The following is a 22,719-nucleotide window of genomic DNA, read 5'->3' on the forward strand; positions in this document are numbered from 1 at the left end:
AAAAGAATTCATTGAGATCTATCAAACAAGATCCATATTACATATAAACAGTATTATTAATTAAAAGTTATAATTAATTTTTTTATCCGGTTGGGACAAAAGAATGGGGACGGAAAGAGTATGTTGCACATGTCTTGGTGTAAAGCACTTGAAGAGCAATGCTAAGGATACCAAAAATATATCCGAAAAAGGTAAATTAACGGTACAAATTCACTTGATTTATCTTTTCGAAATAATTTCGGGGTACTGCATACTATTATTTTGGGGTAGTTAGAATTATTGTTCTTTACAACCTAATAAAGTAATTGCCCTTGACCTTGTACTTTCTCTGTTGGGATAAAAAAGAGTTTTGCCGGAGCACATTATAAAAATATACTCCTTCGTGTGGCCACCAAATAAAGAATGTCGAAAATGATAATTAATTCGCGATTTGGATACTTAATGAGCATAATTAGTGGCTCAGGAACAACAGCTAAAGTTTTATTTATTGTCTTGAAGTAATCATCGCAAGATTTCCCACTATAAAAGAAATTCCGATGTGGAAAAGTGGGATTTCTTTTGGATAGGTTATGAAATGACAGTAAACGGTCAACTGTCTTGGACCCTTGAAGTCTCATAATTTCTGTTGTTTTTTTTTTTTATAAATAAAATAATAAAATTGTCTTAAGAATTTACATAAAATATTGTCGTGCATAATGTTTTCGTTTTCGAATAAGTATTTATTTTTTGAATTAAATGTAATGTATTGTGAGAGAATGACATGTCTCGTAAAGCGATAAATAAATACTTAAAAAAACGAAAACGAAATCCAAAGATAATAAAAGCCACAAAAAATACAACTCCGGTGTTGGAACCCCTCGATCCGCTCGCGGAGGCGAGTGGTGTGACAGCTGAATGGCATCTAGTTGGAGCTCGTATCCGTCGCAATCTCCGCTGCAAAAACGCCGTCGCCGATGTTGTTTAGAAGCCCAAAAAATCCGTCCACAAAGCCAAACAAAGTCAAGAGCCAATTCCCGGATTTGGGAAACCAGATCTACTTACTGAGTCAAAAAATGCTAGGACAATTGGAGATTTTCTTTTCCTAAAGAAAGTGTGGGTAAGACAATGGGAGATTTTCTTTTCCTAAAGAAAGTGTAGGTAGGAAAGACTCCCAACTCAACTCACACCTTCCCATCTCCCATGTTTGTTAATTTTCAATGCATACAGATGATAGTGTACCCGCGAATGAGATTTGTGCATATGTACACACCTCGGTCCAGGCCCTTTCATTTGGCAAAATGTTAGCACCATAAACAAATGCGCGAATACACTCGCATTCACTGTAGAACTTTCCGCAATGAACGTGAGTGTGTTTGTGTACTTGTCCGTGTATCACCTTGGTTCCGGCTCATTCATTGAACAAAAATATTAACAGCACCAAAAACACGTCCCATTTTATGGTGCTAAATATGATTGTTTATTGAAGTGATGGGTGAGGGAATTAGTGGGGCCCAGCCGAAATTGAGCCCTTAATTGTTTGCCGGTTGATGGGCCAACAAGGGCACTCTACGCCCCTTGCCACATCTGCACGCCTGAAGATACGTGTACACCTCTAAAGTTCGACTCGATTCGACTCGTTTACAGCCTTAGTATAAGAGTATTAGTGTAAGAGTATGTTGAAATTTTAGCGTATAAAATTATCACCAAAGTTTTCAATAAATTTAAGGGGTCTTGGGAGAATCAACCATGTTTTTCTAATTAAAATAAGTGCTAATTTTTTGAATCGAATGTGATGTATTATGAGAGAATGATCTGTTTCATAAAATGAGAAATGAGTACTTGAAAAATAAAAATCTTAACAGAACGAGGCCTCACTTTTGTGTTTTTTTTTTTCTATATGGAACTGTTGGGGGCCTTGGGCTGGGACATTGTATTGGGCCTGTGGACTCCGAAACCAATAGGGGCCCCGGCTCTAATAGACTGAAATCAAGTATTTGGTTGTGACTTCCATTTGTAGCCCTAACAGGCCGAAATGGGAACATTCACTCCATTTTTTCAGCCTTCCAAAAAAATCCAAATTTCATGAATAGTAAAGGGGTGGGAATTTCCGACCCGACACCAAGTTAGCGAGTTAGGATTAAGAGAATTCTGATACGAACACGACACGTTGCCCCCCTCTCCCCAAGGGCCCTAAATAGTAGCGAAAGGGAGGGGACTTCTAGCACTCGAACCCAGAGTGGGATAATGCTTACACTGCTCGGATTCGGAGATGATGTAATTCTGATATGAACAAGACACGATGTAATTCGGATTCGGATATGATGTAGTGCAGCATTACAGCAGTCCAAAAGTGTTTTTAACGGTTCAGATTAAAAACAAACTCTTTCCCGGAAGAATTTAACTTTGGAAAAGTTTGTTTTTAATCTGAACCATTAGTTGATGAAATCGACGGCTGTCGGCCACCCTACACAGGAGTGCACTACAGCACCCCGGGTCCACACTGCTCAGCTTAAGCTATAGTGTTTTCTTAATCATGCTAGAACATCATGTCATTACTTTCTCCGTCTTCATTCGTATAGTTTTAATGTCTTTAATGGTTTTATAAGATACATATCCATTTTGAATATCCAATGAATAAACTCAAATTTGTTCCAAATTCAAGTGATGATGATTAAAGAAGTGTTTATTATCTAGGGTAAATAATTAACCTCCTTTATTTTATTTTTTTTACTAATAAATAAAAAATCTTTACTGTTTCTTGCAACCTAATCAGAACTAATCATTAGTCACTAGAATGATTTTTTTCTCCCCCCCTCTAATCTAACAATAAAGTTACGGAGTATAAAACTTCAAAACATGATTATCATGAGTGATCAGACTGCTAATGATTGAGACAAAAAAACATGTTTTCGGACAACGAATCTCAGAGAATCTAAATAAACATTTTATTACTGCTGACGATTATTTCAAACCATTACTACTATAAACTGGTAACAGACAACATCACATAATAGTACTAAATCCATTGCTGAAAATAAAATAAAATAAAAAAGTTGTTTTTATATTTTGATCTGAAATTCCCTCAATTGTTTTGTTGCTAATTTGAATTGTTAATGTCTCTGAGAATGCGAACTAGTTGCTGGTGAGGCACTGGCTTCTCGAAAAACTCATCCGCTCCAGCTTCCAGAAATGCCCTTCGCTCTTCTTCCAAGCCATATGCAGCAAGCCCCACAATCTTGCAATCCACTCCCATTGCACGGATCTGCCTCGTAGCCTATTTTTATTCAAAAAAAAATAACAAAAAATTCAGATTTCTAGGGTTCTAAATTAGGCAATCATAGTTTTCTTTAAGTTGTGTCGAAAATAGGATTTTGTTGTTGTTTCCAAGCATAAATTTTTTTACAAGGTTTAAGAATTGCATATGGATTCACCCATGGTATAGCGACGCTTTTCGAAAAACGGAAATGATACTCACACAACCGTTGTGTGTGTTGTGTAATCAATTCTGACTGTTCAGATGTGTTTAGACGTTCTAGATTTTAAAAAAACTCTTCCAATGAAAAGTTTAACTCTTCCAAGCAAAAGTTTGAACGAATCTTGACCATTTATTACAATAATGGACGGATGGAGATTGGTTGTGCTTGATGTTTTGCACAACCGTTGTGCATGTAGCATTTTTGAAAAAAAAATGCCGCCTTAAGTTTTTACAGGGATTATCTGGCTTATGGCAGCGCTTTTGAAATGCCAGAAAAGGGTTTTTTTTTTTTTTTTTGTAGTGCCATGTTGCATTTTTCGTGTGATGCCATCAACAAATCACGCAACGATAAATTTTACTAGTGCAACACCAACAACCTTCTGTCGATGTGTCAGGAGGCAAAGGGTGACCCACATAGTGTGTGTGTGATGCAGTAACTCATTGACCGAAAGTATTGTCTCACACACCATATGACACTTTGAGAGTACCCAATAATTAGTCTTTGAGGTGAGCAATTTCACAAAGTGCAACACAATCATTGGAGTACCTCTAGCCCACTGAGACCTGGAAGAGAGATATCTATCATCAGAATGTCAAACTTTGTGCCAGAAGCAAAAAGATCCACAGCATCTTTTCCATTGTCCACCACTTGAGTCTCAATGCCATAATGCCTGAGGAGTCCCTTCTCTACAGCTTGACAAGTTCTTCCACCATCCACCACCAGAGCAGTGAGTCTCTTCTCTGTTGCTGGATTTCCTGAATTTGCTTTGGATGCCATTTTCCCCCTCCTGGAATTGATGAATCCAGATAGAAACACAAGACAAGAAATGGAGAACGAAGAATAAAATTAAAAACAAAGAGAAAGATGTTTAGACTTGTATCTTTAATTAGGAAATGTTATGCCATTTTTATCATGTATATTCAGGAGACTAGAACTAAGGTTGTGTTTGGATCTAGGATTTGTCGATAGGAAAGAAAATCAAAAGGAAAAGACACACACAAGCGTATGTATAAATCATACGTATAGCCTTTCTACCCATGGAAAAATGAATTTTTCCTGACGAATACAACGTTTTATTTCGTATTCTTAAGCCAACCAAAAGAGAGAAACCGACGTTGTTGTCGATGGAAAACAAAAATAGTGAAAAGATCTATTTAACAACACACAGTTTTCATTTCCATGCCAAACAATTTCCAAAAAATTGAGATTATCATTATGGGTTCTCTATCGTAAGTTGTTTTCAGAAAAAAAAAAAAAAAAACTCTCTAAAATATAATTTCAAGAAAATGTGAACAAAAAAACCAAAACAACAACAATACCAAACAGAGCACAAGGGTGACACATAAGTGCCCAACTGCTTACAACCTCTTATTACCTCAAGAGGTTTTGTTTGCGATTAAGTCATGCAGGTCTAGAACTGCAAATTAAGAGGTATTTGCACGAGAAATAAAAAACCTATTCCTAGAGCACCCTATCGAAGAACAAAAATCGCAATGCTAAACAGGAGAGAGAAACTTAACAGACCTCTTCAAATTAAGTTCGGTATCACTACTTCTTGTAGCTATAACCTGACATCTACAAGGGTTTAAATAGGTAGATGGAAGCTGTTGGTGTTTTCCTTTCAGTCTTCCATTTCTTAATGGTTGGATATGGCACATTATCTGCACACAGGGGGAAGAAGATACGCAGGATCGGATGTGATCTAGCTCTACAGATTCATTTCATATCTCTGGGAAAATAATATTGATTGCTTCGACGACGACAAAAAAAAATGACGGTATCACCGGATAACGAAAGAACGGCGCAGCTTCGGTCAAACAAGAAGATATCGCTAACGATGTCGTGTCATGTGGTACTTGTTGTGCATTTATGAACGGATCCTTGGCGAAAACCCAACGAAGTGTCCTTGTCATGTGTTTTTACGAATGGACTGATAATGCATGATTAATCTCTTCAATTAAATTGTTTTATGTGCAGATTTATTTGTAAAAGAGTTGAAGCCTTTTGACTGAGTGAAAGATGAAAGAAAGAGTAATCCCTTTGCCATATCTAGTTAGATGATTTTATTTCATCCCTAGATACTTATTGATAAGTTTGCAATTATTGGGGATCCTCTCCATGTGATAAACAAAACAGAGATCTACATAAATAATGTATCTCAAAAGGCCGCAAATCTCCGACGGGCTTGTAACTCAATGACACTTCCTCACCTCTTCCACATAGAAGATGAGAGTTTGAGTTTCGCTAGGAGTACAAGTGCTTGGTGTGGTGATTAATGCCTTTTGGGCAGTACCTTTTCATCATCCTCTTAAGAGTAAGCTAGACATCTATCCAAATAACAAAAAATAAAAATAAAAAAACCCGCAAATCTTGATAATTAATTGATACAATATAAAAAAACCGCATCAACAAATCTCTGCTAAAACATAAGGAAAATGTTTTAAAATTCACAACATAACCATTATAGTTAATATTTGGATTTTGATGATGTATTGATGGATCACCACTACATTCATGAAATAGTCTAGAAATACAATAATTTGTAGTACTATATTTTGCACACCATATCTATGTGATAGTGTCTTGTTAACAATTGAACGGAGTATTATTTTTTTAGTACAGTGAAACAATGTCACGTAAGCATGCTATACAAAATCTAGATTAAACCTTGCAAAGAATTCTTGAGGTTTGGTTCCCGACTTCCCATGTCAGGATAGCTCCTCTCCGTCCTCCATCACAAATTCTATAATACCTCTCCAAACGCATGTTATTAACTCAACCAAGATCACAAAGAGGATTTGAGCCGTTCGATTCATAACACAAGCAGAAAAAAGAAGAAAAAAAACCGTCTGCTTAAAATCAATTTGACCGAATATGAATAGACATATGAAAAGTTGCATCTCATTTTGTAAAATTAACAACAAATATAACCTAAACTTGACACAGTATTTTGCATATAGAACAAAATGAAACTTGTTCATGCCCCTATTAATATCCAATCAAGTTGATTTTCCATGTACATGTTCTTTGCAAGTTCTACGACATGAACAGTTTGGATGATCATAGCAGAGAATTAGAGGGGTATGGAGAGGAGCTCGTCCCATGGATGCCCCCTTCTTTTTCCTCCATAGCATGAAAATAATCGTGGGTAAACATGTCTCATCCCCATAACAAGCTCAGAAGAAGAGACCCTAACTTGGGAAAGCATCGATCCATACCAAAAAAAATTGAACCATCAACAGCTTAAAAAGAGACTCCTACTTGATTCAGTATGAAATATGTTGCATCCCAAACAGTGTCTCCACAGGGAACAAAACAGAACAAATGATTATACAATATCATCCACGGATTGCGGAGTATTCCAAAACCAGAATCCATTCATCTCTACACACAACAAAGGTCAATAACTTGGATTTCATATGGACACGGCACAGATTCAAAAATTTGCTTACCGCCTCTCTCCCTCTCAATTCCACCCCAAACAGGTCTAGAATAAATAAATACATCAGAAAAATAACCAAGAAAACCCATACCCTTAAATGCATATTTCGCAAAATAGACAAAATAGACAACAACGAATGAACAGACCAATTACCCCGCAACCATCCGTCCCAAAACCACTGATGATTCATTGTTATTGCTTCGACTCTCCCGAACACCAATATTTTCCATCCCAGAAAAACCGGCTACACATGGTTAGCATCTATTGCGGTACCTGTTCTGGCCTGTGAGATCCGGTTGGCATAGATAGTCACTAACCGCAGTTGTGTGCTGTTGAGCCCCTCCAAGCGTGGCAAGAATGCTTTCCCAAGAATGATGTAGATGTCCACAAGACAGAAGACAACAGTCTGCCCAACCCAGGGAAATCATGTTAAGTAAGACGCGTTCCAACTCGACCAACACTTGGATTAAATCTACTAGTAATCAGCTAATATTAAGGCATAAGCTATGTCCTGCATATGCATAATAGGAAGTTCCTATCATTGGTTTCATTTTCGTTAGAATATGCCTTCCACTCTATCACAACCTTTCATTGATCCAACTTACTACGTAACTAGAGGCATTTATAATTTTACTCCATTTCTTTTCAATTGTAAAACCTCTAGATCTCATTTCTGGATGCATTATTTACCACTGGTCTATTGTCTTCTAGACCTGAATTCCAAACTTAAAAACAGCCAACATAACAGGAAGGCCCTGAACTGGTAAAGTAGAAATTTCACTCTTCTTAGAGAGAGCTGTCTCAGTTGCTAACACCTGGATAAATGCTCCACTGAGGCTCTCAAACATATCAGGCACATGCTAGCTGCCATACATTATTTTTGTCTTCTAGACCTGAATTCCAAACTTAAAAACAGCCAACATAACAGGAAGGCCCTGAACTGGTAAAGTAGAAATTTCACTCTTCTTAGAGAGAGCTGTCTCAGTTGCTAACACCTGGATAAATGCTCCACTGAGGCTCTCAAACATATCAGGCACATGCTAGCTGCCATACATTATTTTCCCAGAGAAACATAACATGGCCAGAGTCAAGAATGCAACATAAACTTGAACTGCGACACAGCTTTAAGAGTTTAAAAGCAAATGAACGGACAGTCAAGAGATTTAAACCCATCTCATTTGTCATCCGAAGTGGTGCTTATGGGTGAAGCACCACTCCATAACAGCTTTGGCAGCCTAAATGCCCCGTGGGTGGACTTGCTCTAAGGTGTCAAAACAACTTTGTCAGCTCGGCTCGAATCCATACCAGATTAAATCCATCTCATTTGCCACCCGGAGTGGTGCTTCGAGCTGCAAACGAGCTGAGCTGAGCCAAGCATTGACATGTTCAAGCTCGGCTTGCTCAATACTAGTCTAGCTCGAGCTCGGCTAGTCTAGTACCGATGTGGCGATGTGTTCGAACTTGATTCGTTTACCAAATGAGCTTTTATAAATGAGCCGCTACAAACAATCCAAGCTTCTACAAACAACCCGAGTCAACTTACTAACGAGCCAAGCCAAGCCTCGAGCAGCTCGCGAGGAGCCTCGCGAACAATTCAATTGGCACGGTAGAAAAAACTAACAATTCAAACTTCACAAAAGAATATTTTGCATTTGCACCTTCATTGTTTTGGGTAGATTTAGGATCATAGCTCCCACTACCGAAAAACTCCGTAATATCATCCAATGTCCCCCCATAAACCCCCAACCTAGGGTTCCTTGGCGCCACTCTCTCACTCCTCTCTCCACCCTTCCTCTCATCCCCATTATTAGTGGACATGCACATACCAGGGCCATTCATGGTCGATAAGGGTAATTCACTAAGAGAGTTCCGAAAACCGCATGTGCGGTTAATTCCTTTTTCCAGTATCACATGTTACCAAGTGCCAGGTGAAACAAACACAAACAACACGCTACTCAAGTTCAGCAATCTATTCCAGATTCATACTAGGGACCAGAACCAGAAAACATGATGAGGTGCTAAATTTAACAGACTCAGATTAGTGGATATGGAAGTATGATTAGACAAAATTACAGACAAAAATGTAGAAAACAGCATCAGCCTAGCATTAGCCTTAAGTCCTAATTACAATTTTAGTACTTTTTGTCAATACATCTCACAAAAAGGTTACAGGTTTCTTTGATACGAATATATCTAGTACCTAAGCAAAACTATAGCATAAGTTAATTAAAAAAAAAGAAAAAGTGAACAACTCCTGAAAAAGTGGGTTCTTCAGTGGTAGGGATCAATCAATAAAAAATTGCAATGCATGGAAGGTAATTGATGTTTCATTTCTGTGCGATTGACAGGTGCATTTCCAATTTGAGAAACACATGATTATAAGAAGGGACCTGACATGGCTAATTGCCAAAAAAGCAAGATATGAACTGACAAATAAGACAACCAGTTGCACGTTGGACAATATATTAGTACTACAGCAGTTTGATTTACCTTGCGGACATCAGCACTTTGGTTTCCAAATGCCTCGAAAAGTGCAGGCAAAAATGATGATAACTGGGCCGTCAATTCCTCTTGGGAGAACCTGCCAACAAGCTGAATACCGAAAACATACAGGCTTAACAAATTGTTGTCTACAAAAAATGCTTTCCAAAGTCAGACACCCAAGAAGTATGTGATCAACACAAAATAGCAGTCAACCACTGTCCAACTGTGCACCAAAGGTTCGCCAAAGTTATCTGAATGATCTTCAAATCTCCTTTCCAAGTTAAAAGGAATAGACTGTGTAGTAACAATTATTGCCTTTCAAGAAGAAGAAAGAAAAACATGGACAAAAGAATAGACTTGAAAAACCATGCCGAGTCACAAGTCTTAGAGAAGCTTGAAACTTGAAATTGTCTACGAGATAACAAGGTTAAGCACAGCAATGGCAGAGTTGATGTATACAAAATTATTTCCAAGCACCAATTAAACCATTTATTGAACATTGAATATCAACTGAAGGATACTACCTCCGTCCCCAAAAAAATGTCCGGTCTGCAAAACAAGGACTTAAAAAATAATACGTTTTCTACAGGAAAAATTTTCAACTTTTTTAATAACTTAAAAGAACTCATGAATTTCTAGTAAATTGTTGAAATTTTTTTGAATTTTTCTTGGAAAATTCGTATTATTTTTAAGTTATCGTTTTGCGGACCGGACATTTATTTTGGGACGGAGGGAGGTATCTCACTATCTCCAAAACAAAATATCCAAAGCCAACATATAGACGTCTGACGGAATAAGTACCTTTGTTAAACAATTTATGCAAGTAATAAGAGTTTTCTCATCTTCAGTCACCAACAAAGGGATGATAACCTGCAATAACAGAAAATGAGAACACTATATAAACTTACATACTGAAACTAAGATCCAAACCAAGCAAATTCAAAGATCTTGGGATCTTCAGTAAGCAACGCAAAATTCCAGTACCACTTACACTAAGACATCTGAACGGATCATATTGAGACAGCACAAGAGTCAAACACTGCTCTGCTTCATTGGCAACCTGAATTGGAAACTGATGCCTGAGACAACGGGAAAGAAAGTGATAATCATGAATGGAGTAGAGAACCTAAAGAACATTACTTTTGGTCTGATGTCTTTGGTAACATGAAGCAGTTTTTCAATTATAATCTCGATAGAGTCCTCCATGGCATCCTTCTGGAAACAAAACACAAACATCATAAGATGATATCATGAAATCATGAAACTAAGGGAAAGAAACTTGCGTAATGCCATAAATGTACGGGTTCTTTAAATCTGTTTGTTTGCTTGTTTTTAGCCATGGGCCAGGTGTTGCTGGGTGGGGAGTCAAAGACTCAATGAACCAGACAAGAACAGGCAGAAGCATAGCTGAAAACAAGGGGAAGAAACATATTAAGCAGACCTGGTTCCTTAGCATTTCAAATATCAACGAAAGAGCAAGTTCCCGAATTGAGGATTCCAAGTCATCCAACACTTCAAGAACAACCATCAAAACCTGATTGAAGTACTGCAAATAGGCCAGAATTTGCAAGTCAAATGATAATAATGTAGAAGCACATAATATGCAACTCAGAATGAAGAAATATTGTTCCAATTGACTGGAAAATAAATCAAACTTCCTCCATTCAGAACAATAGATCAAACAAATTGTTGGGGAAATCTAACAACGTCAGAGTGCAGATCATTTCCAAAGCTAGAGTCCGCAGGCAGAAGAAAACCAACAAAACATATTCAAACTGGGGGCATTAATTTCATCTTTAATGATTAACCAGTGGCTACAGATACGAAACATCTTTTAGCAGCAAAACGTGGTTGTGGAAGCAAAAAAAGGGGTATGCAAAAAGACAAAAAAATTTTAAAAAATTAAATAAAAAAAAACCTAAGAGACCACAAGGGATTACATCTAGAGTTCAGATAATAAGTCTTGGAAAAATGCAAATCAATGTAATATAGCTCTTCAAGGATCTTTTTCTCTGTATAGCCCTTTATGTGCTTCATGAACTTCAAATATATCCATCCATCTACAACTAGTTCGTTTCTCTCTTTTCATCCTGATTGGCAGTAATCTCAGATCATAAGTGTTATATGCCCCAACAGACTGATGACCTAAAGCCCCAAAAAAGTTAAGTCACAACAAGCTCTTCATGGTGCCATAGCAAAATGAAGCCATTCTCAACACCAATAAACACCAACTGAATGGCATCCATAGAAAAGATGGAAAAAGGGCACAAGTGTGATAAACCTCAACAGCTAGATCATTGGGAACTACCCTCACAAATTCATCATGCAAGGTTTCGATCAATATTTACTTAGTTACATTGTGAGAATTCAAGTTGAAATTCGACCAAAAAGAAAGTGTACCGAAATCACTGGTTGACATTAGACGTTTATCTCTCTCTGTTGCGAAACAGCTGATTACTCCCTCAGTCCCAATTCGTTTGTCCAATTATGAAAAATCCAACTTTTTTCAGGGAACACGATGAATTACACCTAGAAGTTTTCAACTTTCCAACATTTACCCTTCAAATTTTTTGAAAGGTAATTTTAAAAAAAAAAATAGAAGTAAGGGCAAAAAGGGAATTTGATTCAGCCAAAAGTCAAATGGACAAACATTTTGGAAAATGAAAAAGTCTAAAAGTGGACAAACAAATTGGGACAGAGGGAGTACGAAACTAGTGAACACCTCAGAAGAATCAAGAACCGAAAAATGGTTAAGAAGGATGAACAAATATAGGATCTACACCTTGGTCCAAATTGAATGATCATTTTCCTTCGAAGCTTCAACTAACTGCTGAAGTGCAACACGCTTGCTAGCAGTTGGGTTTCCATCATTCCCATTGCAAATCTATCCAGTAGGTACCAAAAAAGAAGAAGAAGGGGGCATTAGAGTGTTATCTGCATGTTGTTTGTGCAACACTGAGTGCATCAGAAATGTATTCAGCATATGAGAATTGATAAGACTAAAACAATATAGGGGGAATGCTGACTACAATGAACTCACCAGGTGAAGAATTTGAGGAATGCTCACACCTGTGTCACGAGCAGAGTTAAGCTTCAAAGCGGCAAGTTTTGAATGGTCAAGGTCCAATTCAGGCAGAGCATCATTATCATGCCAAATGCCTGCAGTGACCCCCATGTGGTCGGAGCTCACCAATCCATTCATGTCCAAACGTGGTGTGGAAGAAGCCTCAATCTTTACATCACAGTCCACACTACTAGCTATGCAGTTCAGATCCTTGGTTTCGGAACTAAGAACCTCAATGTTGACACAATACCCAGGACTACGATATGAGTACACTTGGGTTTCATCAGATGCAACTTGACCAATGGAACCTGTGACCGGCATTGACTCTTGTTCAGAACTCCAGTTCTTGCCACCAGTGTTATCAACTGAACCAGCAGAATACCTTCCAAAGGCTTGGTTCTTTCTTGAGATTCCAATGTATCCTTCTTCAGAAGATGTTCCAACAACATCAGAAGGATCATAGGACTTGGGACGCAGTCTCTCTTTCTTGTTCTGCATAAAGTTCATCAAATCCACTTCAATACGAGGAGTGTACTGTTTAAGGACACGTCTCAAGGAATTCTGTTCTTCAACCGATAAACTAAGAATAAAATTTAGGACTGCTACCGAGTCATAATGGGAGTAAACTGATATAATGCATGAAACTGCTGCTTCCTTCAGTTTTGTGTTCTTATCATGGGCCAATGGTGTCAATTTAGCAAGCCATAACTTTAGAATGCCACTATTACCAAAGCCTTCAGAGTTCATCGCATGCTTGTTAAAGGAACTTATGGCAAACTGAATGACAGCCAATTTTGCCTTTGGTGACCGTTGTTCATCCAGTGAACGAAGCAAAGCTGGTAAAAGAGAATCTATGCCATAAGTTTTGCCGACAATTTCCAGCGTTGTTGAGCAAGGTTGCCTCACTAATTCTTTTGGATCAATTAAACGTGAGAAAACATGGGGTAAGATCCTCTCCATATAACTTTCAAATGGCTTTCTGCAAGCAGGAATAATTTCTGAGAGTGTTGAGAGAGCTGCCTGGGCAACTTTATGGTGGGGATCATCCAAGTGCTGGAAAAATAACTTCATTACCTTCTCAAAATTTTGTGTAACCTCTTGAATGCCTTTTGGACCTTGCTGCAACAAAGAACGGAGATAATTAAATGCAGCAACTCTAGCATTCCAGTCTGAACTAGGATTGAGTCCCTCACTAAGAGTATTGTTGAGAGAAGCTGGAGCAACCAAAAAGCTTGACATATCCCCCAGTAACAGCTGGCGATCATCAAAACTCCTCCTCCTGCTAGCGGACATTCGTCCAATAGCATTCTTTTTCAAAAGTGGCCTTTGAAAATTGGGAACATAACTATTCTGTGATTCCCCGTAATTTGAATCATTACATGGGCGCCAACCCTCCTTAGAATCACTGTTTTCTTCGTAGAAACCTCTTTCTTGTAGTTTTTCAGGAGTTCTCTTAGCTGAGTAAGATGAAAGAGCTGACAGAGGCTCAGCTCCTACAGTACTGCGGTACAATAATTTACTTGAATCTTTGGAAGCCTGAATCTGGGTGATGATGTCAGACATACCCAAGCCACCATTGCGTTTGTTACCTTTAGACATACCAAATGTAGTTGCATCAACCCCAAAAGAGGTGGTTAGATTATGTGAAGCGGGGACCGCAAGAGGGAATGGTGGATCACGAGAAGATGGAGGGTCAACTCCTGCACTTGCAGCAAAAGGAGAAAAAATAAGCCATTCACCAGTATTTAGAAGATAAATACACCCAGTCACAACTATTTACCCATCCAGACAGTTATTCACCATTACATCAATGAAAGAGTTTTAACCACAAAAACAATGAACCTCCCCAATTCCTCGTGAAAGTCATTACAATACCTAGATCCAAACTAGATGACCGGAGAGTTGAAATACGTTTCTCAGATGTATCTAACCCTCTAAGCATGCTTTCAATAGCTGTAACCTTCTGTTTGCTCGATTGCATCACACTTTCCAGGCTTCGATCTGTACCTTGACCAACTGCCTTTGACTGTGAAAACAGTAGCCCAGAAGAGGGAGACATACCTGAGGCCAAACTTGAACTTTTGTCCATTGCAACTATTGCCGAAGTTCCATATCCAGGTAGATTTGAAGGGGCGGGTGTTTGTGGGGTTAAAGAAATCTGTGAACTTCTGTCACGAAGGGAAGGAGAAGCATGTCTTCTGTGCATACTCTCATTCTCTTCAACAATTACCTACACAAAAATGAAAATATAGTTAGTCAAATTTTAACAATGATACAATGAGATTTTCCTTTTGGCAGGGCGGCGGGGAATGTAAAGGATAGGCTATTGGAATGAGAAGAATGTCTGTACTCTTTGGATAACAGGATCAAAGGACAACAACAGCTGCCGGGAACGCTCTGGCCAAGTTTTTGCAAACATTCTGTAGCAACTTCTTGCAGTTGCTCGTACCTGTGGAAGTTAACATGTCAAGTACTTATTGGGTAAACCCCCAAGACATGACCAATGGCACGGTTCTTGAAAGCACATATAGAGAAGAACATGCAGATGTTATTTGCCAAATAAGCTGAGCAACATGATATCTTGCTAGCTTAAAAGCCACCTAAAAAAACAAGCAAAGGGGAACTGGGCAAAAGATTGATCACTGCAAATGCTATATATGCCACACTAGAAGAACTAAGAACCAGTGTAGTCAAATTTGACCGGATGCTATTTGTCAAGGCAAGGCACAGGTCACCTAGAAGCAGCAGGTCAGGGGGCGAATTTAATCCATCAATCAAAATTTACAGCCGAAATTCTACAGAAACAATAGAAAATCAGCTCATATGTCAAGGTGCACCCAATGTTCTCCACTTCCCCCCCTGTACACTTCCTCCATCCATCACTGGAAAAAAGAAGTAATCTCAAACACCAAGTACCTCACTCATTGCATCTGCAACACAACACTTAATAAGATCTTCATAGAGATCGGCTGCCCGCTGTATTTCAGGTTCATCAGCCCAATATTCTAATATCAAGAGGGCATACTCACAACACCTGCAATAGAGGATGTAGCATTACGTTCACTCAGGTATTGACACATACAGGCAGTACTACATAGAAGAAGCAGAATCCTACCTTGAACGAAGTATAGAACTACGGTCATTCTTTGCAGAATCAGCCATACGCGGAAGAACACGGGCAACTTTGCAATTACGCAGCATCTATAAAGTCAAGTAAGTTACAAACAAAGGAAGGACATCCATGAATAACACAAATACCAAAAAATGTAGCACGTTAAACCATACCGTTTTAATGCAGTTATCAGCAGACTCTGCAATTACAAGTACAGTTATCACAACAAGCTTGAAAAGGATCTGGGGGTCACATCACAATCAGAAGAATGTATGAGCACATCAAGAACCCAAAATGAGCAAGCAAAAAAGAATGGTTACCGGAATGAACACTTCAGCACACGCTTCAAAATCTCCCAAGAGCTCTTTAGATAAGAAGTTCAACAAGTGGCAAGCCTGGCAAAAGAGAATAAAACAACTTAAGAAAGCTGCCGGTTTGGAGATTAAACAAATATAAAATCGCAAATACTTCTCCACTGTTTAAGAAGTTCTGGAAATAAAATAACACTTTTAGACATGTCTCCAAAAAGCGTTGGTGGTGTTCCTGACACTGGTGGGACATGGCACCCTTGTAGCTGCATCAAACACCCTTTAAGTAGCTAATAATTTGCATCCTATATCAGTACCACATAAAAAGGTTGCTAGACCTAGAGTTAGGAACCCGAGACTCTTTACATTTCAAAGCAACAGAAAAGTGATGCATCAACGAAAGTGATATGCTTTACAGTCCACTTATATTTTCAATCAAATTGGAGCTGTCAACAAAAATAAGAAAAGAAGAATCCTTGACAATAACATTATGGAAGTTCAAGAAGGTGAACCTTACCTGCTTCACTATAGTAGATCTTCGATCAGACAACTGTGTGCTTAAGGGGCCAACAAGGTGTTTCAGAAGTCCCCTGAAACACGGGTAATCAGCTGCACCTGACATAATGAAAGAGAAAAGCAACAGATATAGTGTCTTTATAAGCCCATGCCATATTATAGGAAACAAATGGAACCATGAATCCCTTCATCAACCAATATGAAAATTATTCAACGACAGTCCTTAGATGCACAAAACAGAAGCGGGGCAAGCAGAGGAATATAGAAGCTCCCAAGGTTGGTAGCGTGTATGTATATTATGGAAATAATGTCGCATAGAGTATTATTCACTTTAAAAGTACAATCATTTTAGGAAGTAAAAATATGGGCCAAGTCCACCATAAATGTAATAAATGAGCTAGTGTTACAAGAGTATGGTTTTCTTTTCAAGGTATCGTGACTTGGGCTAGATATATGAGTTCATCAAAAACCAATTAATAAATCCAAAGGATAAATCCCCATTTTTCTATACAAAGATCATACAAAAGCTCCCATTTTCATATTGAGCGAGCTCCCATCTCGAGGGGAGTGGGCTCCGAAGGTGGGAGCGGCGCCACTTTAGGAGCTCCCTACTACTAAGAACGAACTTCTTTGAGGAAAAAGGGACAGTATAACTGAATATAGATACATAGATGTGCGACAGTCGGAAAATGTGAACAACATTAACAAGGAAAAGAGGTCCTTGCAGAAGACCTGATTATTGTTTCATTCTGTAATCTGTTCACTTCAAAAATCAGACAAATTAACACAATTGAGTCTGTGAATACTATCTTTCCAAAATTTAGAATTTCTTGTTTCACTATTATAATTATATCCTGTTCAATCCTTGCACAAAATTTCAAGAACCCATATTTTATTTTATAAGGTTTCAGATTACTCAATTTAAAATTGAAGTGTTCAGTTCTCTGCAACCACACAGACTGACAGACCTAAGTGTTCTCCGTTCTGTGTGATGAACTTTGAAAAGCTGAAGCCGTGATGATGCGTCCTTCTCTCCTCCATCTCTCCACAAAGCACTGTTCAAGAGGGACTTCCAGCATCTTTGTTAAAATTCAGTAATCAGCATTCTGAACTCAACCTAATTTTTACGCCTGTCATCTACAAGCTACCTATGAAAACCCTAAACCCAAAAGCTTTTCATAGTTTCATCAAAATAATATGCTTCATTGAAACATTTTCCTAGCAAATCAAACATAACTTTCGAACTCAAAGCTTCAATTTCTTATTTCAAACAGCAAGTTTCTCTTTTAGCGTGCTGCAATGTGCAGATACTTTCATGGAAATAATCAGAATCTGAAACAATTAAATAAAAGGAAAAGAAAGGCAACAAACCTCCAATAACAAGACCTTCAACTCTTTGCATGGCTCCAATGCGGAGAGACCAATCCTTGTCAGGTACAAGAGTTGAAGCAATTTTTTCAACTTCCCTTATAAGCTCTTTCTCAGAGTAAACTTTAACAGGGTCAACTGGTTTTTCAGTGATATCACTATCGCCTGCGCATGACATGGAACGAGCCAAAGTGAACCCGAGTACTGTCCAGCACCACCAATCATCACTTCATTATACACCAAACTTTTTTCAATAGAGAGGTACTTAATAATTCATGTAACACCAATTTATGTAATAATCCAAGCATCATTCAACTCCAGCTGTTAGTCATACGATCCGACAAACATAACCAAGATCTTGCAATTCATGCATCTGGGAAATGACTACATAAATCTCCAGCCAAACAAAGTTAAATCTATCAAAATCACCATGGGTTGCCATGGAATCAGCAATTAATGTCCAATTCCAAGTAATAAGGTAATGCTGGGAAAAATCTTTTGAACATGTGTGCTTCAAACTACCATGAAAATATCTACAAAGCTATGGATAAACATACAAACCTCCAAAGAGAGACACCTCACGTGTGGAACTCTTGGCCTTTGAGCTACTCCTTTTAGGATTTAGGCCGGCAGGTTTAATCTCAACAGCAGTGTAACTACTCGCAAGTCCATCTGAAGAGTGAACTTTTGGTTCAATCCTCTCTAGCCTGGCATTAATATCTTTTAACTGCAGTTTAACACCATATTTAGAAAAGAACAGTTGAGTGATGATATTAACAGAACAAGGCTCAAGTTTTTGTAGTAAACTATATAGATCATCTAAATATGAAACAGAATTAAACAATAAAAAAAAAACTCAGTTCGTGGAAGTTTTAGCCTTTTAGGCACTCGTAAGTTTAGGAAGGCGATAGCAGGGTAAAATACAATTTCTTCCATTATACTCACAACTGACGTAGAGAGATGATGACGCTGGAGTTCATCACCGAACTGAGGCCCAACTTGAGTATACATCTCCTGAAAAAGAAACAAGAGTCAGATTAACATGAGAGGATGAATTACATAATGTAACCAAAGTAGAACATCTGAAGAAGAAAGAGGTGATTTCTCCTATCCGATAACGACTTTTCCTCCCATTAAAGGGATTTTGTCATTTATTATTTCCAGGTATCAGAGGGAAGTGCGCGATTCTTAATTAGAGGCATATCTTTCTTTGCTTTTTTAGTGCCTTTTTCATCAGTAGACTTCTTGACCCCACCTTCTGTTGTACTTTTTTAATCTATCATCAGCCAGATTATTTTTCTTGACCCCAAGTGGAACACATTCAGGTCCAGTGGATCTAAATGGAACAACATAAATCTATTTCAGCATGGATCTTGCAAACCTCAATACATGATATTGCTGCTTCTCGCACACCATGATTAGAATCATTCAACATCTGCAGAATCTGATAATCCAAAAGGAAAAAAGTGAGTTCATAGTTCTCTTTTCCTGCTGAATAACTAAACATCAAAAGTGCATGTATCTATATCCCAATCAAAAGGTAAAAATGGCCATACTGGAGGAAGAATAGCACGTTGAAGTGGGAGCTCAGTGGATGCAAAAAGACCAATTGCTGATGTGACGGTTCGTGCATACTCTTCCCGTACTCTCCAGCTTCTGTGAGTCCAAGCGTAAGTCCCTGCTCTCTCAACAATGATCGTTGGTGATGAAACCTGCCACAAAGAACCATAAATTACTCTTATAGTCCGTTTTCCCAACTCTTCCACACGTCAACTAACAAAGAAATAATTATAATTTAGCATCAGGGTAATGCGACCGATGCCAAGAGCAAAAGAAATGTTGGTGACGCAGAATCGTAGTCTGACAGTTCAACGTGCATCACAGATAAAATATTGAAATGGAAGAACAAATTGCGAAATATATTATCTGGAGAATGCCTAACCTGCAATGTCCTTGTAGCTAGTCCACAAATCTAACTAACCAGTGTTTGTGGTGCTGTGGGTGTAGGTGAAGGTGGTGGTGGCTGTTGGGGGAGATTGGACTTGATTCAACAAATCCAGAAAGGCTGTTAAAGTTACACCTTTCACTGGAGAGAACTCTAAGATCCCTGTATTCGACAAATGCGTACAACTTCACCACTAAAAGAAATACTTAATTCATCACAAGACAAGTAGCAATTCAAAACTTCAAGTTGTGAGGGTGCGTAGGAATTCAGAACATCAAGTTGTAAAGGTGTGTGGGCAACAAGCCCACATAAAAGGTGTTGCATAGAAGGAAAATAAAAAATGCAAAAAAGTGTTTTAACTTCAGGATTCCCCAATGTTTAAAGATTTCAGGCATGGTCCCACAAAAGCAAAAATAAAATATTCTAATCAGGGGCCCTAGGCTTCTGGATAAAGACAGAGAATCGGGATCGTTAGTTAGAATTCATCAACATCCCCCCCAAAACAATCCAAAAAATTGTTTAACTTCGTCTAATTGCACGTCTTAGAGCGGACTAAAGATGTTATGTGGTTTCAAAATTGAATGCTGAGTGTTTTCTAGTTCCGGTAAGAATAGGCCATAAAACACAAAAGACAAACATGAAACGTCGGCTAAACATGCAAACAAATACTCAACCAGACAAACAGTACTTCAAATGCAAAAAGAGTCTACTGCTTGAAAAATAAAAGCATACAAATTAGCCAATGTCTAGGGAAAATCAATAAAGTCAATTCAATGTAGAGGAATTGCCTAGAAAAGTAAAGTTCAGCAGATTAATTCGACAGAGATTCTTTAGTTGAATACAATGCAATGCACTGAATGCAGAACAAATGGAGTTTTCAAAACAGCAAACCGTGGAAACACAATAAAAAGTAAAATATAGAGGGGGAAAAACTTCATTGATAAGTGCCTAAGTGAACTCATAGAAATCCTTCAAATAGGATACACATTCTCATTCCTGCAAAGAATGTAAAACAGCTTTAACTTTTCTAAGTAATGCCTGTAGTAGATGCATGAACCACTGCCAAAAACAGACAACGACTATCCCTACTTACTTGTATACCTCTAATATGCTGTTCAAACTAAACATTAACGTTCCTCCATATGAAATCCTCATCAACGCAAACAAAGCCTTATAACGTCAAGGACGGACCAAGTGGCTGATGGACCCAGGCGACTGTCCTACCAACATTTCAAAGTTTTAATAGATTCTAGTAGTTTTCGTTTCAAAAACTTAAAAATTATATAAGTTTACCCGCCCAACATCGAAAACACCAAAAAACCATCGAAAACATGCCCCACCAACAGTTATTTGTTTCTATTACCTGTGATATTGCTTCCCTTTTCAAAATGGACAAGTACGCAGAAGATTGTCCGCGGTAATAATTGAACAGGTATAGGTTGATTGAAAATATATGTGATAATCTTCTTCTTTTTCCTAGTATTTTTACAACTGTATTGGCAAAACAAATAGGGAAAATGACGGCTTAGGACGTGTTTTGATAATTAATACCCGCCAAGGACATGCTAAGAACATTCGTTAATGCTGAAAATGTCCTTAGAAGGTATTAATTATCAAACACGTCCTTAGCCGTCATTTTCCCAAACAAATATCACCTTTCATATGTAACATCATCAAGTTCCAACCTTCGAAATCCACATCTACTTAAACGAAGCCTCATAAATCAAGGGTAATTAGAGTAGGTGTGTTCTTAGTCGCATAATACTTCATTAGGCCCTCCCCTACCGCTCCCAATCCTCGCTCGCGGCGATAATCCTCGCTCTGCGCACTCACGATCTCAATCCTTGCTCTTGTGAATTCTAATTTCAAAAGACGCTTTCAAGCTCGCGTATCGTGTGGCTTTAAGGTGCGTACCTCCATGAGAGTGAGCAAAAGGTGCCTAGCGGCATCGCGAACGGGCTGTTTCCCATCGCCTAACCGCTCAACGGTGGGAGGAACTAGGGCATCGAAGTGAAGCTTGAAGTGATCGCGGGAAAGAACGGCGGCGGAGGCGAGGCACTGTAAGGCGCCCTGGGAGACCCTAAAGTTGTTGTCTTTCAAGAGATCCAAGCAGCAGTCGACGAGCGAGGTGACCTCCGACGAGGAGAGGGGTTTTCTGGAAGCTTCCAGGAGTTGGTGGAGATGTTCAACGCCGGCCATTCTCTCCTTGGCGTCCTTGGCTCGGGCCGCCTCCAGCGCCGCCTCCATTGATGAATGGAGTTGAGGTGAATTGCGGGGTTCGGAGGTTTGGATCTGGAGGAATTTGTAAAGGCGTTGGTGGGAGTAGCAGTGGACAGTGAGTCAGTGACTGTGGTAGAGAGAGAGAGAGAGAGAGAGAATTGGGAGGGAATTTGCCTTTTGTCCGAAATTGACGGATGGATGAGTTTCCAAATTTACCATTAATTAGACGTAAGCTGAACGCAGTACAGTCGGTTGACAGTGGAATAATAAAAATAAAAATAAAAGTGGGGCGGTTATCTCGTAGTCCGGCCCGACCCTCGTAGGCCCCGTTCCGCAACGCTAAATAAGTACTTATTTTTTAAGAAGACAATTTCAAGTTCAAAAATGATAGGTTTATTGAAATTTAAAAATATGCAATATGGATCTTGTTTGACAGATCTCATTGAGGTCTTTAATACGGTGAAAAAAAATTTAAAAATTATTTTTCATTTGCATTATTTTTGAGTTTGAAAATGTGAAATAAGTACTTATTTTTTAAGAAGGTGTTCTGGAACGGGCTCGTTGTGGGAAATTCTTTGCACACTCCCTTTTTTTTTTTCTCAGTACCCACACCCATAAGACATTATAGTTTTGGGTTTTAATGGAGGTTTTTTAAAATAATTAATTAGTGAAAAGAGATAAATAGAGAAAATTTATCCGGGACCACGTCAAGGATTTTGAGACCTCAAAATGAACAAGGAGCGCGTAGGGCCATCTTGGCTCCAACTTGATTATTAGTATTATTTTTTTATAAGTCAAACAATCC

The 22,719-nt window shown here is 38.5% G+C and overlaps 2 protein-coding genes across 4 annotated transcripts; both read right to left on the minus strand.

Moving 5' to 3' along the window:
- Positions 1-2,902: 2,902 nt before the first annotated feature.
- On the minus strand, positions 2,903-5,174 carry LOC131320617 (two-component response regulator 24-like). The gene is made up of 3 exons (XM_058351368.1): positions 4,980-5,174; positions 4,002-4,242; positions 2,903-3,253 (listed from the first exon to the last, which is right to left on the minus strand). Exons 1-3 carry the CDS (start codon positions 5,111-5,113, stop codon positions 3,077-3,079), a joined length of 552 nt encoding a protein of 183 aa, XP_058207351.1. The 5' UTR covers positions 5,114-5,174; the 3' UTR covers positions 2,903-3,076.
- Positions 5,175-6,763: 1,589 nt separating this feature from the next.
- On the minus strand, positions 6,764-22,084 carry LOC131320626 (CLIP-associated protein-like). 3 transcript variants are annotated; one of them, XM_058351388.1, is made up of 21 exons: positions 21,609-22,084; positions 19,306-19,461; positions 19,131-19,193; positions 18,695-18,763; positions 18,311-18,476; positions 17,753-17,914; positions 16,383-16,480; positions 15,878-15,952; positions 15,731-15,799; positions 15,561-15,646; positions 15,362-15,479; positions 14,796-14,894; positions 14,321-14,675; positions 12,422-14,145; positions 12,164-12,265; positions 10,823-10,927; positions 10,522-10,593; positions 10,373-10,441; positions 10,183-10,251; positions 9,388-9,489; positions 6,764-7,303 (listed from the first exon to the last, which is right to left on the minus strand). In XM_058351388.1, exons 1-21 carry the CDS (start codon positions 21,939-21,941, stop codon positions 7,142-7,144), a joined length of 4,254 nt encoding a protein of 1,417 aa, XP_058207371.1. In that variant the 5' UTR covers positions 21,942-22,084; the 3' UTR covers positions 6,764-7,141. The 3 variants fall into 3 exon arrangements, with proteins under 3 accessions (XP_058207371.1, XP_058207378.1, XP_058207362.1); XM_058351395.1 differs by having other exon boundaries at positions 10,522-10,596; positions 14,507-14,675; positions 21,609-22,083; XM_058351379.1 differs by having other exon boundaries at positions 10,522-10,596; positions 21,609-22,083.
- Between the last annotated feature and the right edge of the window lie 635 nt (positions 22,085-22,719).

This window comes from Rhododendron vialii, chromosome 1a, assembly GCF_030253575.1.
Source record: "Rhododendron vialii isolate Sample 1 chromosome 1a, ASM3025357v1".
In the NCBI taxonomy this organism is placed as follows: Eukaryota; Viridiplantae; Streptophyta; class Magnoliopsida; order Ericales; family Ericaceae; genus Rhododendron; species Rhododendron vialii.

What these genes read in the sequence shown, in the direction of transcription:
- LOC131320617 (XM_058351368.1), bottom strand. Translation starts at nt 5,113, where the DNA reads ATGTGCCATATCCAACCATTAAGAAATGGAAGACTGAAAGGAAAACAC. An exon ending in ACCGAACTTAATTTGAAGAG is followed by an intron (nt 4,243 to 4,979) that starts GTCTGTTAAGTT and finishes CATCAATTCCAG; the next exon opens with GAGGGGGAAAATGGCATCCA. An exon ending in CAGGTCTCAGTGGGCTAGAG is followed by an intron (nt 3,254 to 4,001) that starts GTACTCCAATGA and finishes GAATAAAAATAG; the next exon opens with GCTACGAGGCAGATCCGTGC.
- LOC131320626 (XM_058351379.1), bottom strand. Translation starts at nt 21,941, where the DNA reads ATGGAGGCGGCGCTGGAGGCGGCCCGAGCCAAGGACGCCAAGGAGAGA. An exon ending in CTGATAACTGCATTAAAACG is followed by an intron (nt 15,647 to 15,730) that starts GTATGGTTTAAC and finishes TTGACTTTATAG; the next exon opens with ATGCTGCGTAATTGCAAAGT. An exon ending in TTGCAGATGCAATGAGTGAG is followed by an intron (nt 14,895 to 15,361) that starts GTACTTGGTGTT and finishes TAACTTCCACAG; the next exon opens with GTACGAGCAACTGCAAGAAG.